Consider the following 18,844-nt stretch of genomic DNA (forward strand, 5'->3'; position numbering starts at 1 on the left):
TTGGATCACAGCGCCGAGGCTCGGGGGAGGCCGACGTGTCTGGGTGGAGATGGAGGAGGAGGAGGGGGTCCACTGTGGACAAAGATTTGATGGACAGGAGAGGCTGAGGGAGAATCCCAGATTAGCCGGGAGGCCGCGAGCAGCTTCATCGCCATCACGGAGGGAGACCTGCTTCCCAGAAGAACCTCCTCCACGTGTTGCGTTCAAGCAGCGGGTGGAAAACATCAGATGTGGGGGAGAAGTTTCCGGAACCTGGCGGGCAAAAGGATCCGTTTCAACGGCGTGCGTCGTTGTCGTCGGGTAGAATAGCGTGAGAACAATGAAGGGATCCTCCTTTCTGATTGGACGAGCCATTAAAATCAGCTTTATTGTCATTTCTCTACATGTGCTGGACAAACAGAGAAGCGGAGATGTTTCTCACTTTCCCACGCTGACGAGATTGACAGAATAATAATTTAGTGCATATTAACAATCTTGCGGTACTGAAGTGAAAGGACGATGGAGATTTAACAGCATAAAAAACTGCAATATATGAATATTAAATTTGAATACAGCATAGCGGCAGTTATCTTTACAATTTAGTGCAAAAACCAATCAGTAAAATGTCTTTTTGTTTGGATTTTTTTCACCCCGTGACCTGTTACTGACCCCCACCCCCCACCACCCCCCGCCCACCGCCTGTGCTGTTACATAGTTTGTTAGTGTTGTTTATTACTTATGAATAACAAAAACGGTCTTATCTGGCAGCAGTGATCAACATGTCAATCAACTAAAGATTTGTTGTATTTTAAGAGAACAGCGGGACAACCCTCTGGACAAAGGTCCATTTTGGGGACACACACACACACACACACTTCCTTTTTAATCTGGAGGCTGAAAGTAAGGCACGTGTTTACAAAAGTCAGCCGGCTTAAAGCGGATGTGCTTGCGGGCCCCCCTCCCCATTTATTGCCACTAAACCCCCCCGGTTCTAATCAAAACAAAACCCAGTTCATAGAAGGATGTGGAACCATGGCTACGGAGAGCAGAGCAGTTAAAGGGGGTGATGGGGGGAGGGGGTGTTAAAAAAGGAACTCCTACCGTTCCACACACACTCACACACACACAGCTGCTGCAACCCCCCCCCTGTGCTGTGATGTGTGTGTGGGAAACCTGACAACACCGACTCAATGCTAAACAATGGGAGCCCCCTCTTGTGTGTGTGTGTGTGGGGGGGGGGGGGGGGGGGGCATTGGGGGCGGGGTCTCTGAAACGTTATCGGTTCAATCAGAGGCTGTTTTAGAAAATAATTTTTTTTTCACCTATTTTATTGATTCTTTCCGTTAAGTTCCTGCACACAGGGGGGCGGAGCTTCATCCAGACGGGTCAGCTGTCAATCATCCAACCATTCATCCTCTCATTCACAGCCGCTATTGAGTCTTCAATCAACCTGATGATTGCTTTTGGACTGTGGGGTGGAAGACAGAGAACATGGACGTGGAGCCTGGCAGGAGAACGTGGACGTAGAGGGAACCCAGGCTGGAGGACATGGATGTGGATGGAACCCAGGCATGGAGAACGTGGATATGGAGAGAACCCAGGCAGGAGAACATTGGCAGAACCCACGTAGGAGAACGAGGATGTGGAAGGAACCCAGGCAGGAGAACGTGGACGGAACCCAGGCAGGAGAATGTGGACAGAACCCAGGTAGGAGAACGTTGGCAGAACCCACGTAGGAGAACAAGGATGTGGAAGGAACCCAGGCAGGAGATAATGGATGTTGAGGGAACCCAGGTAAGCACATGAGGAACCACACAGAGAGAAATGCTTGTGAATGCTCCCCATGCTTGTGAACATGGGAAGATGCTAGGTTGCAGAACATGAACCTGGGAAGGAAACTGGAGAACGTGAGGAACACATGTAGAGAGAGAACCCAGGCATGTGACCAATGCAAGATCTTTTTGGACTGTGAGAAGAAGATGGACCACATGGGTGGAACACAGAAGTAACCTGGGGGAGAAGATGAGGTCTGAAGGCTCACCATCATCTGTCACAGCCAATCAGGTCCTGCCGGGGCCAAAGATCCCAGAACCTGAGCTGCACCGCTGGCTCCATCTTCATCCAGCCCAGAGAAGGTACGTTCCCTGGAAACACATGGTCTGTAATTAGATCACAACATGGCCATCAGTGAGGCGGCGGGCTTGTATCTGCACGCCGCATCCAACCCCGCCACTAGGGTTGCCAGGTGGTCTAAACAACCCCCATCCGGGCTAGCGCTGGAGGTGTCCTCACTCACAGCTGAGATCTTCGTTCCAGGAAACCAAAACGAGAAGGGTAAACAGAAACCCATCGACGGCGCGAAGCTCCGCCTCCCTTCCCTCTCATACCTGTGAGATTCCAGGGGGAGTTGTTTGCACACCTGGAGAGGCTCGGAGGGGAACCTGCAGGGGCACGCCGGCCTGCTCCTCGCCGGGTTTAAAAGGCAAACCTGTGGAGGAATGTTTTCGTGTCTGAGAGAGGAAGAAGAGGAAGGAGGTTGAGGTTAGCCGCCGACATACGTGACTCATTTAAGCTAAGCTACGGCAGCCAGGGCATTCGGCAGACTTTATCGAAGGGGATTTGTTCTGCCCGGCGCAGCAACGAAACGGACCAGAAGAAGCATTTGAGATCGGGTTCTTTGGGGTTCTCCGGGTTCTCCACTTCCTTGCTAGTAGTGCTCATAGTGCAGGGCTCGAGAAGGGTCACTCTCGTCCAATCGTCGCGGTTCTTGCCCCCCTCGAGGCACAGCCCTTTCATAAGTTACCACATGCCGATAAGCATACCCGGGCGCCGGCTCTCCAGCTGCCCCTCGTCCCCCGGGAAACATGGCCGCCGTTGATTCATTCCCCCTCGCGCCTTCCTCCTCCTCCGTCCCCGTCCCGCTGAGGCTCTTTCTCTGCCATCAACCTCTTGACCTCCTTCTTTTTTGCTTCTCGCCGCAGCAGCGCCGGTTTTGGGTTACTGGGGCTTCGGTTGAATCTGTGTCACCCGCTGCGTTCAGCTAGCGGTTTATTTCCATCCCTCCACGCCTCCGCTTTTTTTCTTTTTTATTCCTCGGGCAGACAAAAGTCGGGGCTACTCAAATCTCCGCACTCTTGTTTGGGTTACATTCGCAGGGGGTTTCAGGGGCTCCCGTGACGAGTAGCGCCGCGCAGCCGTGATCTAGAGCGCTAGTATGTTTGTCCGTCTGTTCGCGGGACCTCGCCGAAAGGAAAAAGGAAAACAGAAGAACCCGGCAGGGGGTTCCAGGCACATGTGGGTGAACATCCTCAGAACGCCTCCGTGTCGGACTCCCGTCAGACTCCGGGGTGTGTTGTTATTGCACACACAGCTGTTTTGCGCCGACGGAGCCGCGCTGCCTTCAGGGCCTGTTTACTCAACACGGCCACCATGAGACGAATCCGCCCTAAAAATGCAGATTTAGAAATTAATGTTGTCTGTTTAACAACCGCCAGCGGGTCAAATGTACAGTTGTTGTATGCAGGAAATTGAAAAACCCCAAACCTCCCCACCTCACAGTGGGTCAGATATTCAGAAGGACAGGTAGTTCAGTGGTCAGGAGGCCACGTGCTCATGCCTTCAGGTGGTCACTCAATTGGTCGCATAGTCAGGTCGCTAGGTGGTGATGTAGTCAAGTGGTCTGGTTGTCGGGGGATTGGGCGGTCAGGAGGTCAGGGAGTCAAAATCGTGTGTTGCCATGGCAATGCATGAATCCTCCGGTCTCTGATGGAGCTGCTCGGTAAATCCTAAACTCCGGTGCGATGTTGGGAAGAAGGTTCGGAAGCACAGCGTGGACCTTCGGATTACCAGGAGGCTCCTTATGTGATGCTGAGGAGATCCAGGGCCGCGAAAGAGGAGGGCGCCCCTCCTCCACGTGGAGATGGACCTCCAGCCAGCATCCGTTTCAGTTACAGGACCATCAGGACTACTGGCAACAGACAGAACCGACTCCTAGCTAGCTTCCCGGCTAATCTCCTACCCTTGAACACATCAGATCAGCTGCTTTTTTTCAGAACATTGACCTTCTGGAGAATCATCTTCGGTCCAAACCTCCGTGGGGGAGTTTTCCGTATCGGGTGAAGCAGCTGCCCGGCGCCACAGTCAGAAGATCCTGCTCCATAACAAAACGTGGAGACGTGCCCCCACCCCAGGGTGGGAGGAGGTTCCTCGGGGGGGCTTCTATTTATAAACGACTTTCACTTTTTCCGTGAGGTTGAATCTATTCCAGGAGACGGTCTGTTTGTTTAAACACCAGGTTGGTGGTGTTTACCCGGAACATTCTCTGGAGTTCCTCTCATGTTCTCTAGCCTGGAGTTGGAGATGCGCCATATCCTACTGATTTCTCTCTAGATCTTCCTCCAACAGTCGGGAGGTAAATTGACCGGGTTCTCACCATGTTCTCCAGCTTCCCACCGCAGTCCAGTAGCAGCAGGTTGCATGAAGAATGGAGCCGACTCAAAAACCTTGAAGGTGCTTCCTTGAAGAAGCCTTGAAGAAGCTTCAGACCTGCTCGCATTTCCTCGGACTAACCGTCATGGCCGCCATACCGACCCGGCAGCTCATCGGTTGTCCCACGTACACCTGAAGCAGATCGAGATCTGAGAGCAGTGGCGCCTCCTGACCTGGTTCCTGGTTGGAACCGGAGGAAAAACTCCGGGGCAAAAAGATTCAGATTGAGAATATTAATTTTTTTGCTCATATATTCATAATCTAGGCTGCTTGTCCTGCATGGCTCTTCCTGTCACGTGCTATCACTGTTGCCTTGAGTTGAATGGAGACGAGACTCTTGTATTTGCTGTTCTCTGATCAACAACCCACTGTTCAACTTTGTCCTCTAACTGTGGCCATCTCGCTTTGTTCCCTCGGAAACTCTCTTTGGTCTTCTTTACCAGGCACAGATCATTTGCTTGCTTCCTCCTCTTCATTAATGTTGAATTCTTTCATGGCTGCTCTTCTCCCTTCTGATAGCCTTGAGTTTGAAGTGCACTTTGTAAACATGTCTCTTAACAGCTACCATTTTGGGGGTCCTCAGTAATATTCTGTTGAATGTACACAGAATGTACACAGAGTACATTCTGTGCTACATAATTAGTTATCTAACGTTGTCTGACCTTGCAACCCATATTCAACCAAGGAACCACTTTAACCCTCATATTATGTTAAGGGTCAATTTGACCCATTTCACCCATTGACCCAATGGGTGAAATTAGTATGACAACCAATCAAGCGGCGCGACTTGGTCGCTTATCAAAGTTGCACCAAAACATTTTGATGGATGTTTGAGCGCAGTGTACCACCTAAAATTGGTTGGAGGTCAGTAAGCACAACAGGAACTCATCCATAAGGCTGACGGACAATTTTAAGTTAAGGATTTTAAGTGCGCCTTATGTTGCAAAAAATACGGTATTTGTCAAACAGAGACATACAACCGTTCACCTTCTCTTTCACAGGTTACGTAAAGCCAAACAAGGTTCACCCTTTCATTACATTACATGTCTGGACACATGTATGGTGTCCAGTGAACCTCCTGCATGTGTTTGGACTGTGAAAGGAACCCTGAGGAACATGTGGAGAACATGAAGCTTCCACACAGAGGTCCCCCCCCCCCCCCCTTGTTGGAGTCCAACAAGGGACCTTCTGGCTGCGAGGCAGCGATACCTCCTCGCCACCTCGCCATATTGGGAATGAATTAGCCAAATTTGCAGGGAAGTGAAGCCTCAAGGAGGCAGCTCCAGCTCCTGGAGGATCTATCTATAGGAGGAGAGGGATATTCCAGGCACGCCGGGGATTGAGATCGTCCCCGGCCTGCCGGGAATGCGCCGTCCACCCCCCAAATCAAAACATCACATGACAGCTGGCGTGTCCGCCAAGGACTCGCTCCCTGCAGGAGATCTGGGAGCAGGAGGCCACAAGAAGGGACGGCTGGTTTGTTCTTCTCAAACCAAGATGGCGCCGGCATCGAGTCCAGGATTAGGAATCGGCGTCATCCCAGATGCCAGACTGCAGTGGGAAGCAGATCAGATCCCAATACTGCTGTTCAGAAAGTACTCTTAAAGTACTTTTATTACTTGATTGACAAGGTATTTCAGGAAAATACCACCTGATGGATGAATTAATGAATGAATGGGGTGGAGTCCAGATAGTTGTATGTCCGTATGACGTCCTGATGAAAGGGTGAGTGGTACGTCACAATGATGTGTCAATGAGAGGGTGAATGGTTCTTCGTCTATATATGCAGCCCTGTGATTGGTCCAGAGTGAACCCACTCTGGGCCAATCACGGCTGGGATAGCCCCCCCTCCCAGGACTGTAACTGCAGTTTATGTGTGATAGATAATCAATAAATGAATGAATGACATGGTTCCTGACAGTGGAGTTCAGCCTTTTCTATCAACCCTGTTCTGTGTATCCACCTCTCTCACACCAACTAGCTTCATATCCTCTCTCACTATGTCTAATCTTCTCTTTCAGCAACCTTCTACTTAGGTGTCCACCATGACTTGGACATGAACAGAGGAGTGTTCATGTCCAAACCATCTCAGTCATCACTTTGTCTCAGTCATACATGTCCTGCACCCCCGTGACAAATTCTACTTTTCCTTTGGTCTTTTCCCCTCAGGGGCCTCCAATGCGAATCAATCTTATCTTTCTCATCCCATTCTCTGTATCCTCTCCCACTACGTCCATAAATCTTCTCTTTGGTCTTCCTCTAGACCTCCAATTCCATGGTTGGTCTCACCACCGTCTCCTCCACCTTTCCTTTCATTCTGGCCGATGTTCTTCTATCTCCTCGTACCCCTGACACTTTTCTCCACCCATTCCAACCTGCTTGAACCCGTCCTGCTCTGGACTGTTGACCCCACAGTGTGTCACCCCGAGGATGCATTAATCAATACCGATCACATCATTGACCCGGAACTGATCGGCTTTTCAAAAATGAATAAACGAGGAATGCCGAACGGCCAATGGCGGTCGCCGAGCAGAGACGGACGCTGATGAAGAGGAGCAGAATCAGCCGCCGAGCCGGAGGGTTCCCTCCATTATTCATGGAACGTCGGCGGCTTCTGCACAGATCATTTCCCAGAACATCACATCTCTGGGTGTGGAACATGGGTCATGACCTCCACCTCCAGCAGATGTGTCCATCTGGCGGTGACTGTGGATGAGGACGTCAATACAAGATCACATGCGGAGACAAAGTTGGTTTCTGGGTACAGCGGCCATGTTTGGGTCAGCAGAGGGGCAACATCAACCTGGATCAGTCTCTTCCATGGCTTACAATCTTTGGACTGATGGAGGAGGACGGAGAACCTGGAGAGAACCCAGTCAGGAGACCATGGAGAACCCATGGTTGTGATGAAGTGTGGTCTGGTGTCTTCTCCAGTCAGTATTATACCACCAGGAAGATGGAACATCCTCTGGCTCAGAGCCCTCTAAGAGGTTCCTGCGTTCTGCTCAGAGGAGCCGCGTTCCTGCGAAGGCTTCGTGGTCGGAGCTTCCAGGAAGCGCAGCAGATGTGAAGGTCGGGCAGCGGTGAGGCTCTGAAGATCCCGCCTCTCCTACCTTGAACTCCACACGTCTGCCGGCCAGAAGAACCGCCTCGCAAGCTGCGTGTGACGTGACTCAGCGTGCGTCACCGCTTCCCGCCATCCCGCCCACCGCACATGTGCAGAAGGAATTCCTGTGATGTCATCACACACACACACACACAGAAAGTGTGTTGCAACAGAGGAAGTTCAACCGCGCAACGCCGCGAGTCGGCGTTTTCACGTCTTCATATCATTTCTTGTTGTTGTTGTTAGCCTCCTCGCTGCTAGCAGTGTTAGCATTGTTGTTAGCCGCGGCGCAGCCATTCCTCCTGTACCATCCTCCGCCCGAGCGAGGAGGCGCTAGCTTATCTCAATCCCACTCCCTGAATAGTCGCGCCGCCGGGAAGGACAACAGACCCTTTATGTTGCTGCCCCCTCTCACCCCGACCCACCCCCGTCCTGCCAAAGCCTTTCTAAGCCCTACCTGTGGGCCGACAACAAGGCCGGGGGGCCTCTTTTCTTTTTTTAGGAGGAAAAACAACGACGTGTCGCTGCACCTGTTCCCCCCCCCTGTATACAATAGCCGAATGTGCTGAGCTCTTAGTCGGGGGTTGTTTGTTCAGCAGGGCTGCTGTAACAGTTGATATTTTAACAAAGCTACACCCGAGTTCCAGCGAGAACCAAGCGTTGATGGAGTGTTTCCTCCTCCTCCTCCAACCCTGGGGGAGCAGAAACGCCGCAGATCGTAAAGGTGGTGAGGAGTTAGCGTCCCCGCCTCCCCCGCCCATCACTCCAGATTATATTTAGCTCCGCTCTCATCCATTTGGGTCGCCGCCGGGCCTTTTAAACTCCACGGCGCATCTTGAGCCGCTCTTCCATTTAGCCGATGGCGCCCGGTCGACGGCGGACATCCACATTTCATGAGAGTGCATTATTAACTTCTGGCGATCCGAGCGCTCGTCCAGACACAAAGGATAGAAAAATGCGTTTCTACATCGCTTGCGGATTCCTTGTGTTATTACATCGTCATTACCATGTTATTACAGTGTTAATATCCTCAGCGGCTCAGCCATGTGACCGCCTGTTTTATTTTCATGACTGTCAGCGGATTACTGACGCTCTTCCCTTACTTGATGGCGCCTGGCGTTCCCATCAGGGTCCGAGTGCATTATTCATCACGGCTCCATTGAGGAGGAAAGTTTTTAGCATTTACGCAAAAAACAGCCCGAGTCCACGTCTTTGTTTGCGTCTACGCTCACGCGACCACCGATGTCGCTCCTGGTGTCCTGTTAGAAACGGCGCCACACACACGGTTTGTTAGTCACTCGAGGGTTAACGATGCCGCTAATGATGACATTAGCGCTGGGCTACAGGACGCCGCGACGGGGCAAGCTACAACATCATGCTAGCAATGGAACGTTAGCAGCCTTCCCAATGACATCATGCCTCTGAGTGTCTGCAGACTCTCCCTAGGGGACGCTAACGGTTTTAGCCCCCTCGTCATATTTCCGCGGCCCATATGTTAGCAAGACCGACTGTTAGCTGTGAGAAGGCCGGGCTGCTATTGGTTTAGCGCTGAAACCAAGAGGGCCGAATCCCCCAAAGCCAGCTTACCCAGATTTAGCAGGGATGCTAATGGTCGCTATTATATCTGAACTTCATTAGCAGTGGGATTTCAACACCGATCAGCTGATGTTTTCATGTCACCGCCCGCCAACGCCTGGAACAGGTGCGCCAAACCGCCGTTCACACTAACTGCAGTGTCGATGAGCGTAACCCAACGCCGTCCTGGCAGCTAGGTTAGCTACCTGGGGAGTGGGAGGGTGTGATTCAGCGAGCCGGGAAACCAGAAATGTGTCGCAATCCGTGAATCTCAGGTAGGCGTACGCCCTCCCACCTGGGGAAAAAGCAAATTACCCAACCTCGAGCTGAGAACCGACTTACAAGCTCCTAAATTGCACTCGTTTCTATTTAATTTTGGACCAGAAAGCGAGTTTCTATGCAGACGACTGACTCGTATGAATGCAAATTTCTTAAAACCGACAAAACCTTTCGCGAAATAGAAGCCAATTTATCTCAAAATAACAGCATTTATCTGTGTTGTGTGTACTTCCTGTTTATTTCGGTAAACCCCGACGCAAGGATGAGTCAGGATGCGGGTTCGGAGACGTGGCCAGTTGGGAAGGGGGGTGGACGCCTGCCCAGGCGCACCGCAGGAATGTGACCCACGGCTTGTCTTTTCAGGAAAAGCACCAGGATGTGGAGGAGGCGGCGGCCAGAGCTGGACAAGGACCCAGCAGGTGGTGTTTGCCTGGCGGCGGCCGCAGGGTGGGTTAACCAGCACCAGCAGGAGCACCAGGAAACGTGACCTACACGGCTCAAGGTTAAGAAAACCCAATTTCCAACACACACACACACACACACTCTCAGGGCGGCAGGATCGGCACTCCTGATTGGTCACGCAGGACTTATGAAAGAACAAAACATACAAGTCGTGATAAAGGTGCAGGCTAAGATTCATTCATTCATTGCCTGTTACACAGCATCCATAGTCATGAGGGGCGGGGCTTAAATCCTGTCGGTCACATGGCTACAGATGGATGCAACCAACCAATCACCTTCTCATTCACCATAGTTCCCGTTGTTCTTCTACATTCTCCATTGGTACCCTGTTAAAACCAGTTCCACAACACGCTTCTCTTTTTGGCCATTCAGCCGAAGTGGACCGAGTGTAACCTCCTTACACACCTCCGGTGTGTGTGAGTGTGTGTTGACATGCATGGTGTGTGTGTGTGCATGTTTGAGATGCCGTCGCACAGATTTACAACCGAAGCTGATACATTGCCGCGGCAATAAAATCCCGGACGTTTTAGCGAACCCATCTCAATGACAGGAAGCTCGTTAGCGCCCCCCCCCCCGCAACCAAGGGGGCGGAGCCTAAAACAACCTTCCAACCTTCTTTTGATTTGACTTTGCAATCCGGTTTTGTTAATTAGCTCGCGGGGATTAGCCGCATTTATTTAGTTAAACTCCCAGGGGAGGATCGGCGCAGCCACCCAGGAATTAGACCGCGGCGGTCGTAGGACGCAGGAAGTCGTCAGATTTTCTTTCATTGGACTTCCTGGACAGGAGAAGACACACCGAAGCGTCGCCTCTGTCAGGAAAGCTAGTGGACTCCCCCCACCCTGACTTCACTTTTGAATACAAGAGGCCAAACAAGTGGTTCCCCCATGGGTATGGACATGCAAAGGTAGGGAGGGTTTGGAACCGGGGCGGGGGAGGGAATCCGACACCCCTACATCCACAATTGGGTGGTTACCATGTGACCGGTTGCCATGTGAACGCCGCTCCCTGCTTTCAGGCCAAAACAATTGGCGGTGGACAACTCAGTGGCCCCCTTTGACCCTCCCACCCAAACCCCCTCTGGGTCCCCAACTCCCCTGGGGTAGCACATGTAGACTAAGCGAAACAATGATTTGGTGGTTCTAGGACCTTCTTCCTCTGACCCGATCCTTCCAGTCCTTCTCGCCGTGACTCGACCGCCCCCAGAACCTCCTTGATCTTCTTCCCTTTGAAACATACGGAAAGTGAAAGTAAAACTTGGTGACAGCAGGTCACCCAGGCAGGAGAACATGTGGAGAACCCAAGAGAACATGGAAACTCCTCACAGAGGGAAGTCAGGTGAACTCGAATGACCCCTCGCAGGGAGGAAGAGGACCCAGACCAGCTGAGCTCATTTAGATCTCCCCAGCTGGAGCTCGTCAGACTTGACGGTCCAGCGTGAAGAAACACAGAAGCAGATTGGAGGCGGAACATCACTTTGACTGTTCCTCTGTGGTTGTATGAACCAGGACCAGATCCAGGACCCTGATGGAAGGGAAGAACCGAACCAGGTCTCCCTGGACTATCTGTCTCCCTGTCCTGACCTTCTCCGTCCAAGCAGCAGGACAAACCCCTCCCACTTTTGAAGACACTTCCTGAGATGGCGAGAATTGAATCAGGGTTCGGACCTTCAGGCCGGTCCACCTCTCGGGAGGAAGACGCAGAACATGGAGAACCAAAGAGAATATGGAGAGAACATGCAGGAGAATGTGGACCCCACATTAATCAAGATAACACGGTGGAGAAGAAAACAAGGAGAACCCAGGCTGGAGAACCCATGAGGAACCTGCAGATCAGGTTTGTATATGTTCTTGCGAGTTGTTTAGTCCATCTGGTTCCACCGCCTGTCACCCGATGGAACCTCGAGGAACCTCAAGCCTTGCAACCGACCGTTAATTCAATCACAACAAACAAAAACACATTCTCTCTATTTGGGTTCCTTCCCATCAGAACAGGAGAACAAGTACCTCCATGAGAAGGTTCTCCCCCCTCCTGCCTCCATCACAGTGCTTCATTAAGTCGATCCCAAGCCTGCAGGCCGTCTTCTCACCAAGGAGTCGGCGCCGTGTTTACTCTTTCCTCCGTCTTGTAGAAATATCTGCCCAAACATTTAGCGGTGAAGGTCCAACTGTCCTCCTGGAAGGGGGGAGGTGGTTTTTTTTTATTTTTTATGTGACTCACGGAGGCACTAAAAGTTGTGTTTACTCTCCCAAGCTGAGTCCTGCCGGGTTTGACCTTTGACCCCTGGATACCCCTCCCCGACACACACACACACACACACACACACACACACAAAGTGGCTAACAGGCTGCAGGCTTCCAGCAAATCCCCTCTCAGCCTGACAGCCACAACACTGAACTAATATCTCTGGTTTTCAAGATAATCCAAGCTTTTCTTGTGTTTTTTTTTTTTTTTTTTGAAACACCACCCTTGACTTCCCCGTCCAGTGATTAATTTACGCTGCTTATAAATCAGAATTAAGAAAAATATATATATTTGTCCCCGAGGGGCAGTTGTGGAGGCCTGTGGGGTAGCAGCATCAAATTGTGAAATAAAAATAAATACATTTAAAAATCAATGAATACATTTAATTAAATAAAAACAATCAAATAAATAGGTAAAAAAAAATTATGAAAAAATTATTACACATTAAAAGCAGTTTATTTCATAATATTTTTTTTTTTTTTTTTTGTAAATATAGCAAATATAAGCTTTAAAGGGTATTTAGATGTAGGGGGAAGGGGCGGTGATGTAACACGTGTCCGATATGTTTGCCCCGCAGCGAGCTAGCATGCTAACGTTAGCCCGGCTATGTTTACTCAGGTCCGGGTGTGAAGAAGCGGCGGGAATCCGAAGGTGTGTTTAATGTGTAGTAACCCGAGGAGGACCTCCGGTGGAACGAGACCATCTTCTCCACGCGGAACCCCAAGGGTTTGGATCCAGAATCCTCTTCTTCAAAGTGGAAACGCTAATAGCTCACGAGGCTGACGGCAACCAGGTCACGCAGAGTGCGCACACACACACACACACACACACACATGCACCACCCGGTGTGTTTACGAGTTTAATGGCTTTATGACTCCGGCTCTGGAGAACCTGGTCCTGTTATTCTAAAAACTTTGATCCGCCGCTTCTCGCAGGTGTGTTTTTTACAACGGAGGTTTTCTCCAAGATGAAAGAGACGCTCCATCTATCATTCCGTTCACATCCTCATATGTGTGTTTGTAAATATCGCCTCTTGCATCCCCGACCTGCAACATTCAACGTCTCTGACGCCGACCCTTCGGATTCTGTATCTACATGACAGCTGGGGAACCACCAGCCCCCCCACCCCGAAAAACCTTCTCACATCTTTGAAAAGTCCGAAAAGCTCTTAATGGTTCAACCGCCGCCTTTCTTTCAATAACATACTAACAGGGTAATAGTTTTTGCCGGTGTGAAATGAGCGATATGGACTGCTTTGCCGTCGGCTCCGGTTGATCGGTTGATGTCCCCGAAGAGGCGGAGTCGCTGAAAGCGAAACAAGGAAAGAAAACTCATCGGGGTTTTCGTGTCGTGCCGCTTTTTCACGGCATTGACTCTTGTTTTAATGTCTTTCAGGAACCCCAACCCTACCCCCCAACACCGCACGCGACATGGAGGCAACCTCAACCTCAAATGAAGGTCCCACAAGATGCCAGGAGTTGGAGTCGTACAGGCGTGACCCTTCAGCAGGTAGATGTTTTTTTTTGATGTGAATGGCGAGGGGCGGAGCCAGACCACATGGCAGGGGGTTTCTCTTCATCACTTGTACGCGGAGATGCCACCAGAGCTGGGGTGAAATGGAATCGCCAGCGATGGTACAACATGTTACTCCTGAGCATACGTGTATGCTCAGGAGTAACATGTATGCTCAGGGGCATACATGTATGCTCAGGAGCATACATGTTGTACAGTGGGAAGAACAGTGAGAAGGTGAGTGGGCTGAGGCTCCTTCGCCTGTAAGGAAGAGGAACTAGGCCAAGAAGACCTTGTTTCCATCTGAAAGAGGTTTTCCTTGCTGGTCCACCTCACCAGAACTATTGACTTCCAGGTGACCCTGCCCCTCACCTCAAAGCTATGGTAATTTATTCGTAATTCAAGGCACATCTCCTGTCCAGCTCCTCATTTGCTGGAACAGCCAGAGACTCCGGTCCACCGGCATCTCCTCCACTGTTTTGAAAGGGAATGCTTCTTTTCCAGGGGCCACCTGGGACATACATCTGGCCTCAGCACAAAGTCCAGATTAGCCTTGAAGGGGAGCTAATCCTGGATCCGACCCGCACCAGAGGTGACAGGAAGTCACTTGGGGTGAACTTGGAGGGCGAGAACGTGTAGGTACCTGCTGGAACATCATTCCCAAAGGCTTCCACTGGGAGCGCAGAGTCATCAAGTCACCACCACCACAAGACGCAACTTGGTCCAAGAAAGTCGGACTATCCCGCCAAGTGCGGCCTTCCAGGGCACGGAAACACCTCCAGGAACATCTCGCCCGGACTTTTACTTTGTCCTCCTTTATCTCTTTCACTTCTTTTGCTTCGCGGATGATGGACGTGCAGTGAAGGCGGCGTCCTCGTCCAGTCGCCCGCTTGATTATGCACCTTCTGACAGGCCTCTTTTGTCATCTGATAAAATGCATAATTCATCCACACTTTACCGAGCAGGGGTGGAATGGATGATCCTTCCCCTGGTGTGTGTGTGTGTGTGTGTGTGTGTGTGTGTGTGTGTGTGTGTGTGTGTGTGCAGCCTGGTGCCAAGATGGATGGCCCTGGAGGGGTATCTGCTGGCTGGAGGAGCCCGTCGCGTCCCCCCGAGGCCTCGCCTCCATATAGAGGCATGCTTGCGCGCTCAGACTAAACCGGCGGCGCATTCATCAGCCCGCCGCCAAAAAACATGTGTGTGTGTGTGTGTGTGTGTGTGTGTGTGTGTGTGTGTGTGTGTGTGTGTGTGTGTGTGTGTGTGTGTGTGTGAGAGACTGAGCCTCCGTCGCTCCTCGTCTTCCTCCCCCTCAACCGGGATGCTAACAGTGTACATAATTGATCAAATGCAAACGTACAGTATATTTAGAACAATGTATCTGCAGCTTCTCCGCACAGCGCTAGGTAAGATAGCGCCGTTGATGTGTAGCATCTGTGCTAATCCAATGTATTTTGATTGGCTCCGCCCCCACCGTTACTGTTCGGTTTGTTACCATATGCTAAGCGGCTAGCGGATAACCCTGTAATAAATCCGCATCCCAATAGCTGCTTGGAGACTCCACGGCTAATCTGGCTCATCCCCTTCCTGCTAAATGCTAACGCCGCCGGGCGCTTCAGGTCAGTGAAAGCGGACGCTCTTTTCCTCTTCTCAGCCAATCAGAGACGTCGGCGTCGGCCATCTGTGTTGAGGTACATGCGGACCTTGAACGCAGCGTACGATCCTCTACCTCATTTTTAAGCTTCGCGACCAGTATCGTGGCCGGGCTACATCCTGGTTACGTCGGCGCACGCTGGCTCCTGATTGGATACTGCAAGATGAAGCCCCGCCCACTCCCTAAAGAGCGACTGTCGCAGCGCCACATCAAGTGACCGGCTTCCCTTTCGGTAAATAATCCCGAGGTTTTCATCCACTTCCTGCCCCCTGAAGCCCCGCCCCCATTGCAGGAGGGACGCCGACAAAGACCCGGGGTCACATGACCTCGCTCGCCATCTTTATCTTCACACCTCGTCCACCGGGACAAACGGCGAGGCGAGTTTCAACTTCCCGATCCGCCGGGCGAGGCGTCGGCACGCGCTCCGGTTGGTTTTCCTGAACTGTTGCCATGGTGACAGAGGATTCCCCCGGGATGACGGAGCTGTTTTTTTTTAGCCCCCTTCCCTTCCTTCCAAATCCTACTGATTTGGAAGGAAGAAAAAACGTCAGGTTTACCTTCTACCTGTGCACTTTAGCATAGCGGCGCCGTTAGCATGGATCCACCATCCGCTATCGTAAAGGTCACCGAAGAGGATCTTGTCTCACGCGTTACAATTTGGGCTGAAACAAAAGCGGAACTGAGAAACCCGACGTCGAGTTGGCGATTGTGTCAGGCAGGAAGTGCGTCACCGGTCAAGGAACCGCACGTCAATCTAAAACAGGAAGTGGCGAAAGACACGGAGGAACCTCAGAGGCAGGAGGGTTATTATGAAGATACTTGTATGTCCCTGTTTGGGACAAACCTTCTCCTACGCAAGGATTTTAACCAACACTTCATCTTTTCAGTTTCGTGCCTTTTCTCTCTTTTGTCGATTTCATCACATTTATTTCCAGTCTTAAAACATTTCCGCAATGTAGGAATTTCCCATTTTTGGCCCATATTTCTGGATCCAAATGAAGTGGCTGTGGTTTCTCGGCCCGATTCGTCGGCCGCGCCGAATCGTATGCTAACTTTGTCGCTAAATCAAACCCTCACGTCATGACAGACGGTTTAGAAGTTTGGATTTTGAGTCCGGTGAACACCGACTGAGTACAGATTCATAAACAAACCCCTCACAGACCGAATTTCTCACTCCTGTGATCCCAGAAGGCAGAAAAGACGTTTAGATGAAGTGTCTCTGGGGGCGTTCTGGATGTTCTAACATGAAGGTTGGAGGTGGACCTTCCTGCCGGGAGCGGGTTCCAGCTCCGGGGAGCGCCCGTCGCCCAGCGGAACGCCAACATGCCGCAATGCAGATCCATAAATTTCATAAACGAGCCGGCGCGGCGGCCGGGCGGAGCGACCACGCCCCCTTCACACGCAGGAGATTAATATAGGAAACCCCACGGATCCCTTGACCTTTGACCCCCCCCAGAGCTGTCAAACAAACCACCGACTCAGAAGAAGTTTCTTTGTAATCTTTTAATACTCCAAAAAAAAAAAAAAAAAAATACCACGGTCGTTTTTTTTTGTTTTCTCGTTTTGAGTACACGGACCGCAGGAGGTGGCAAAAAGTGCAAAGAGTCTTCAGTCAAACAGCTTAAGAGTGGACAGAAGCTGAGGAGGAGCCTGCTCCTTCTCCTGGAGAGTCACTTCAAGTTTCTCAAACTATTTGGTTGTTGTACGTCCGATCGGTTCCACCTCCCCGAGGAACGTGAGGAACCCGTTCATCCCGGAGGTGACCTTTTTTTTTTCGAGCGACGTCCGCCTGGAAAGCGCCGGGCTACCGCTTCTTCTTCTGCTTCAGGGACTTCCTCCTCTTCACGATCATCTCGTAGAGCTTGTCCATGCCTTCGTGCAGCCCCTCGCCGATGATGGCGCAGGCGGGCTGCACGTGGTAGCTGGTGGCCGGCGTCAGCTCCTGCAGGGCCAGCTGCTTCTCGATGTCGGCCACCGCCAGCGACTTGGGCAGGTCCTGCTTGTTGGCGATGACCAGCAGCGGCGTGCCCTGGTTCTCCGCGAACTTGGTGACCTTGTGAAGCTCCGTCTTGGCCTCCTCCAGCCGGTCCACGTCCACCGAGTCCACCACGTAGATGATGCCGTCGGTGCAGCGGCTGTAGGACTTCCACAGGGGACGCAGCTTCTCCTGGCCGCCCACGTCCCAGAAGTGGCAGCTGATGCCCTTGGCCGTGCCGTTGCTCAGCCGGATCTTCTCGGTGTTGAAGCCGATGGTGGGCACCGTGTTGACGAACTCGTTGAACTTCAGCCGGTAGAGGACCGTGGTCTTCCCGGCCGAGTCCAGACCCAGCATGACGATGTGGAGCGACTGGAAGGCGGAGATGTTGGAGAAGCCGTTCCCCATGGTGACGCCCCGCCACCTCCCCTCCAGCTGCCCCTGCTCTCCACCGGAAGTGTCAACGTGGGGGATTAAAATACAAAATAAAAGCCCGGATCCATTCGTATTCTCCACACGCATCCAGGAGGAAGAAAAATAACACACCTCCTCCCCTCCGTCCGAGAAGAAGAAGGAGGAACAAGCCTCCTGGAGATGAAGAAGAAGAAGCCTCCGAGATCCTCCTGCACGGAAATCCTTGCGTGGGGACAAAAAGAAGATCCACGTCGCGGTGCGTCCGCCGCCGCAGCTGCTCTGCTCGGTTGTGAAGAGGAGGAGGAGGAGGTGGAGAAGGTGGAGAAGAAGGAGGAGGAGGAGGAGATCTCAGCGGCGTTTAAGCTCCGCCCACAGCAGGACGCCGACCAATCAGAAGCCGCGGAGTCCGGTTGCAGGAGACGCTTTAAAAATAATAATTGACAAAGTGATGATAAGGATAATCTAAGAAAAACATCAAGAGGTAAATGGAAGACTGAAAAATAGAAATGAAAAACTACAAATGGTGGAAAAGACTACAAAAGAAAATAACGGGCGGCTCGGAACCTGGTCCTCGGAGCTCCCGTGAAGACCGGAACCGGGCGGGACTTCGGTCGAAACTTTTTGCGTAACTAAAATAAAAAAAAGTGAAGCGGCAGGAACGGAGAATGAGAAGAAGAAGAAAAAAGAAAAAGAATAAAAAGAAGAAGTCCTTCGGTTGTCTTCCAGCGGCAGCGGGTGAAGGGTGTCCAACAGCGACCCCTAGCGGCGGAAGCGGGTAATTGCACGACAGCTCACATTCTTCAAAACGAATTTTTTAGTGGGAATAAGTTGTATATTTTGTAAATTATGTATACACATAAATATATGTACTGCTCAAAAAATAATGGGAATATTTAAACAACACAATGTAACAAATCAAACTGTCCACTTAGGAAGCAACGCAGATTAATTTAAGGACATTTAAGGACGTGTGTTTTTACACTTTAGTTCGGAGTGTGACTCCAACTCCAGACCTGCATGGGTTCATAAATTTGATTTCCATCGATCATTTTTGTTTGATTTTGATCTTGTCAGCGCATTCAACAAAACAAGAATATTTCATTCATTCAGATCCAGGATGTGTTATTTTAGTGTTCCCTTTATTTTTTGAGCAGTGTAT

At 51.2% G+C, this 18,844-nt stretch overlaps 2 protein-coding genes and 2 long non-coding RNA genes across 6 annotated transcripts in view; 2 read left to right on the plus strand and 2 right to left on the minus strand.

The window, feature by feature from the left end:
• Positions 1–1,259: 1,259 nt before the first annotated feature.
• Positions 1,260–3,650, minus strand: LOC147233129 (uncharacterized). 3 transcript variants are annotated; one of them, XR_015106211.1, is made up of 3 exons: positions 2,802–3,650; positions 2,021–2,467; positions 1,260–1,518 (listed from the first exon to the last, which is right to left on the minus strand). It is a non-coding gene; the product is annotated as an uncharacterized LOC147233129 (long non-coding RNA). The 3 variants fall into 3 exon arrangements; XR_015106210.1 differs by having other exon boundaries at positions 2,021–2,489; positions 2,630–3,650; XR_015106212.1 differs by lacking the exon at positions 2,802–3,650 and having other exon boundaries at positions 2,021–2,123; positions 2,367–2,486.
• Positions 2,410–14,496, plus strand: LOC147233130 (uncharacterized). Its single transcript, XR_015106213.1, has 4 exons — positions 2,410–2,520; positions 9,791–9,929; positions 13,529–13,642; positions 14,150–14,496. It is a non-coding gene; the product is annotated as an uncharacterized LOC147233130 (long non-coding RNA).
• A 2,348-nt stretch (positions 14,497–16,844) lies between these two features.
• On the minus strand, positions 16,845–17,991 carry LOC147233131 (ADP-ribosylation factor-like protein 4C). Its single transcript, XM_086147675.1, has one exon. The coding sequence runs from the start codon at positions 17,791–17,793 to the stop codon at positions 17,101–17,103; it is 693 nt and encodes a 230-aa protein (XP_086003801.1). The 5' UTR covers positions 17,794–17,991; the 3' UTR covers positions 16,845–17,100.
• A 111-nt stretch (positions 17,992–18,102) lies between these two features.
• LOC147233132 (SH3 domain-binding protein 4) overlaps positions 18,103–18,844 on the plus strand; it is a 56,585-nt gene continuing 55,843 nt past the window's right edge. The window contains exon 1 of the mRNA XM_086147672.1: positions 18,103–18,460. The gene's annotated coding sequence lies outside the window, so the exon portion shown is untranslated. The remainder of the gene's footprint in view (positions 18,461–18,844) is intronic.

Source organism: Fistularia commersonii, chromosome 6, assembly GCF_037954325.1.
Source record: "Fistularia commersonii isolate RoL2024-O1a breed Wild chromosome 6, RoL_Fcom_v1.0, whole genome shotgun sequence".
NCBI lineage: Eukaryota > Metazoa > Chordata > Actinopteri > Syngnathiformes > Fistulariidae > Fistularia > Fistularia commersonii.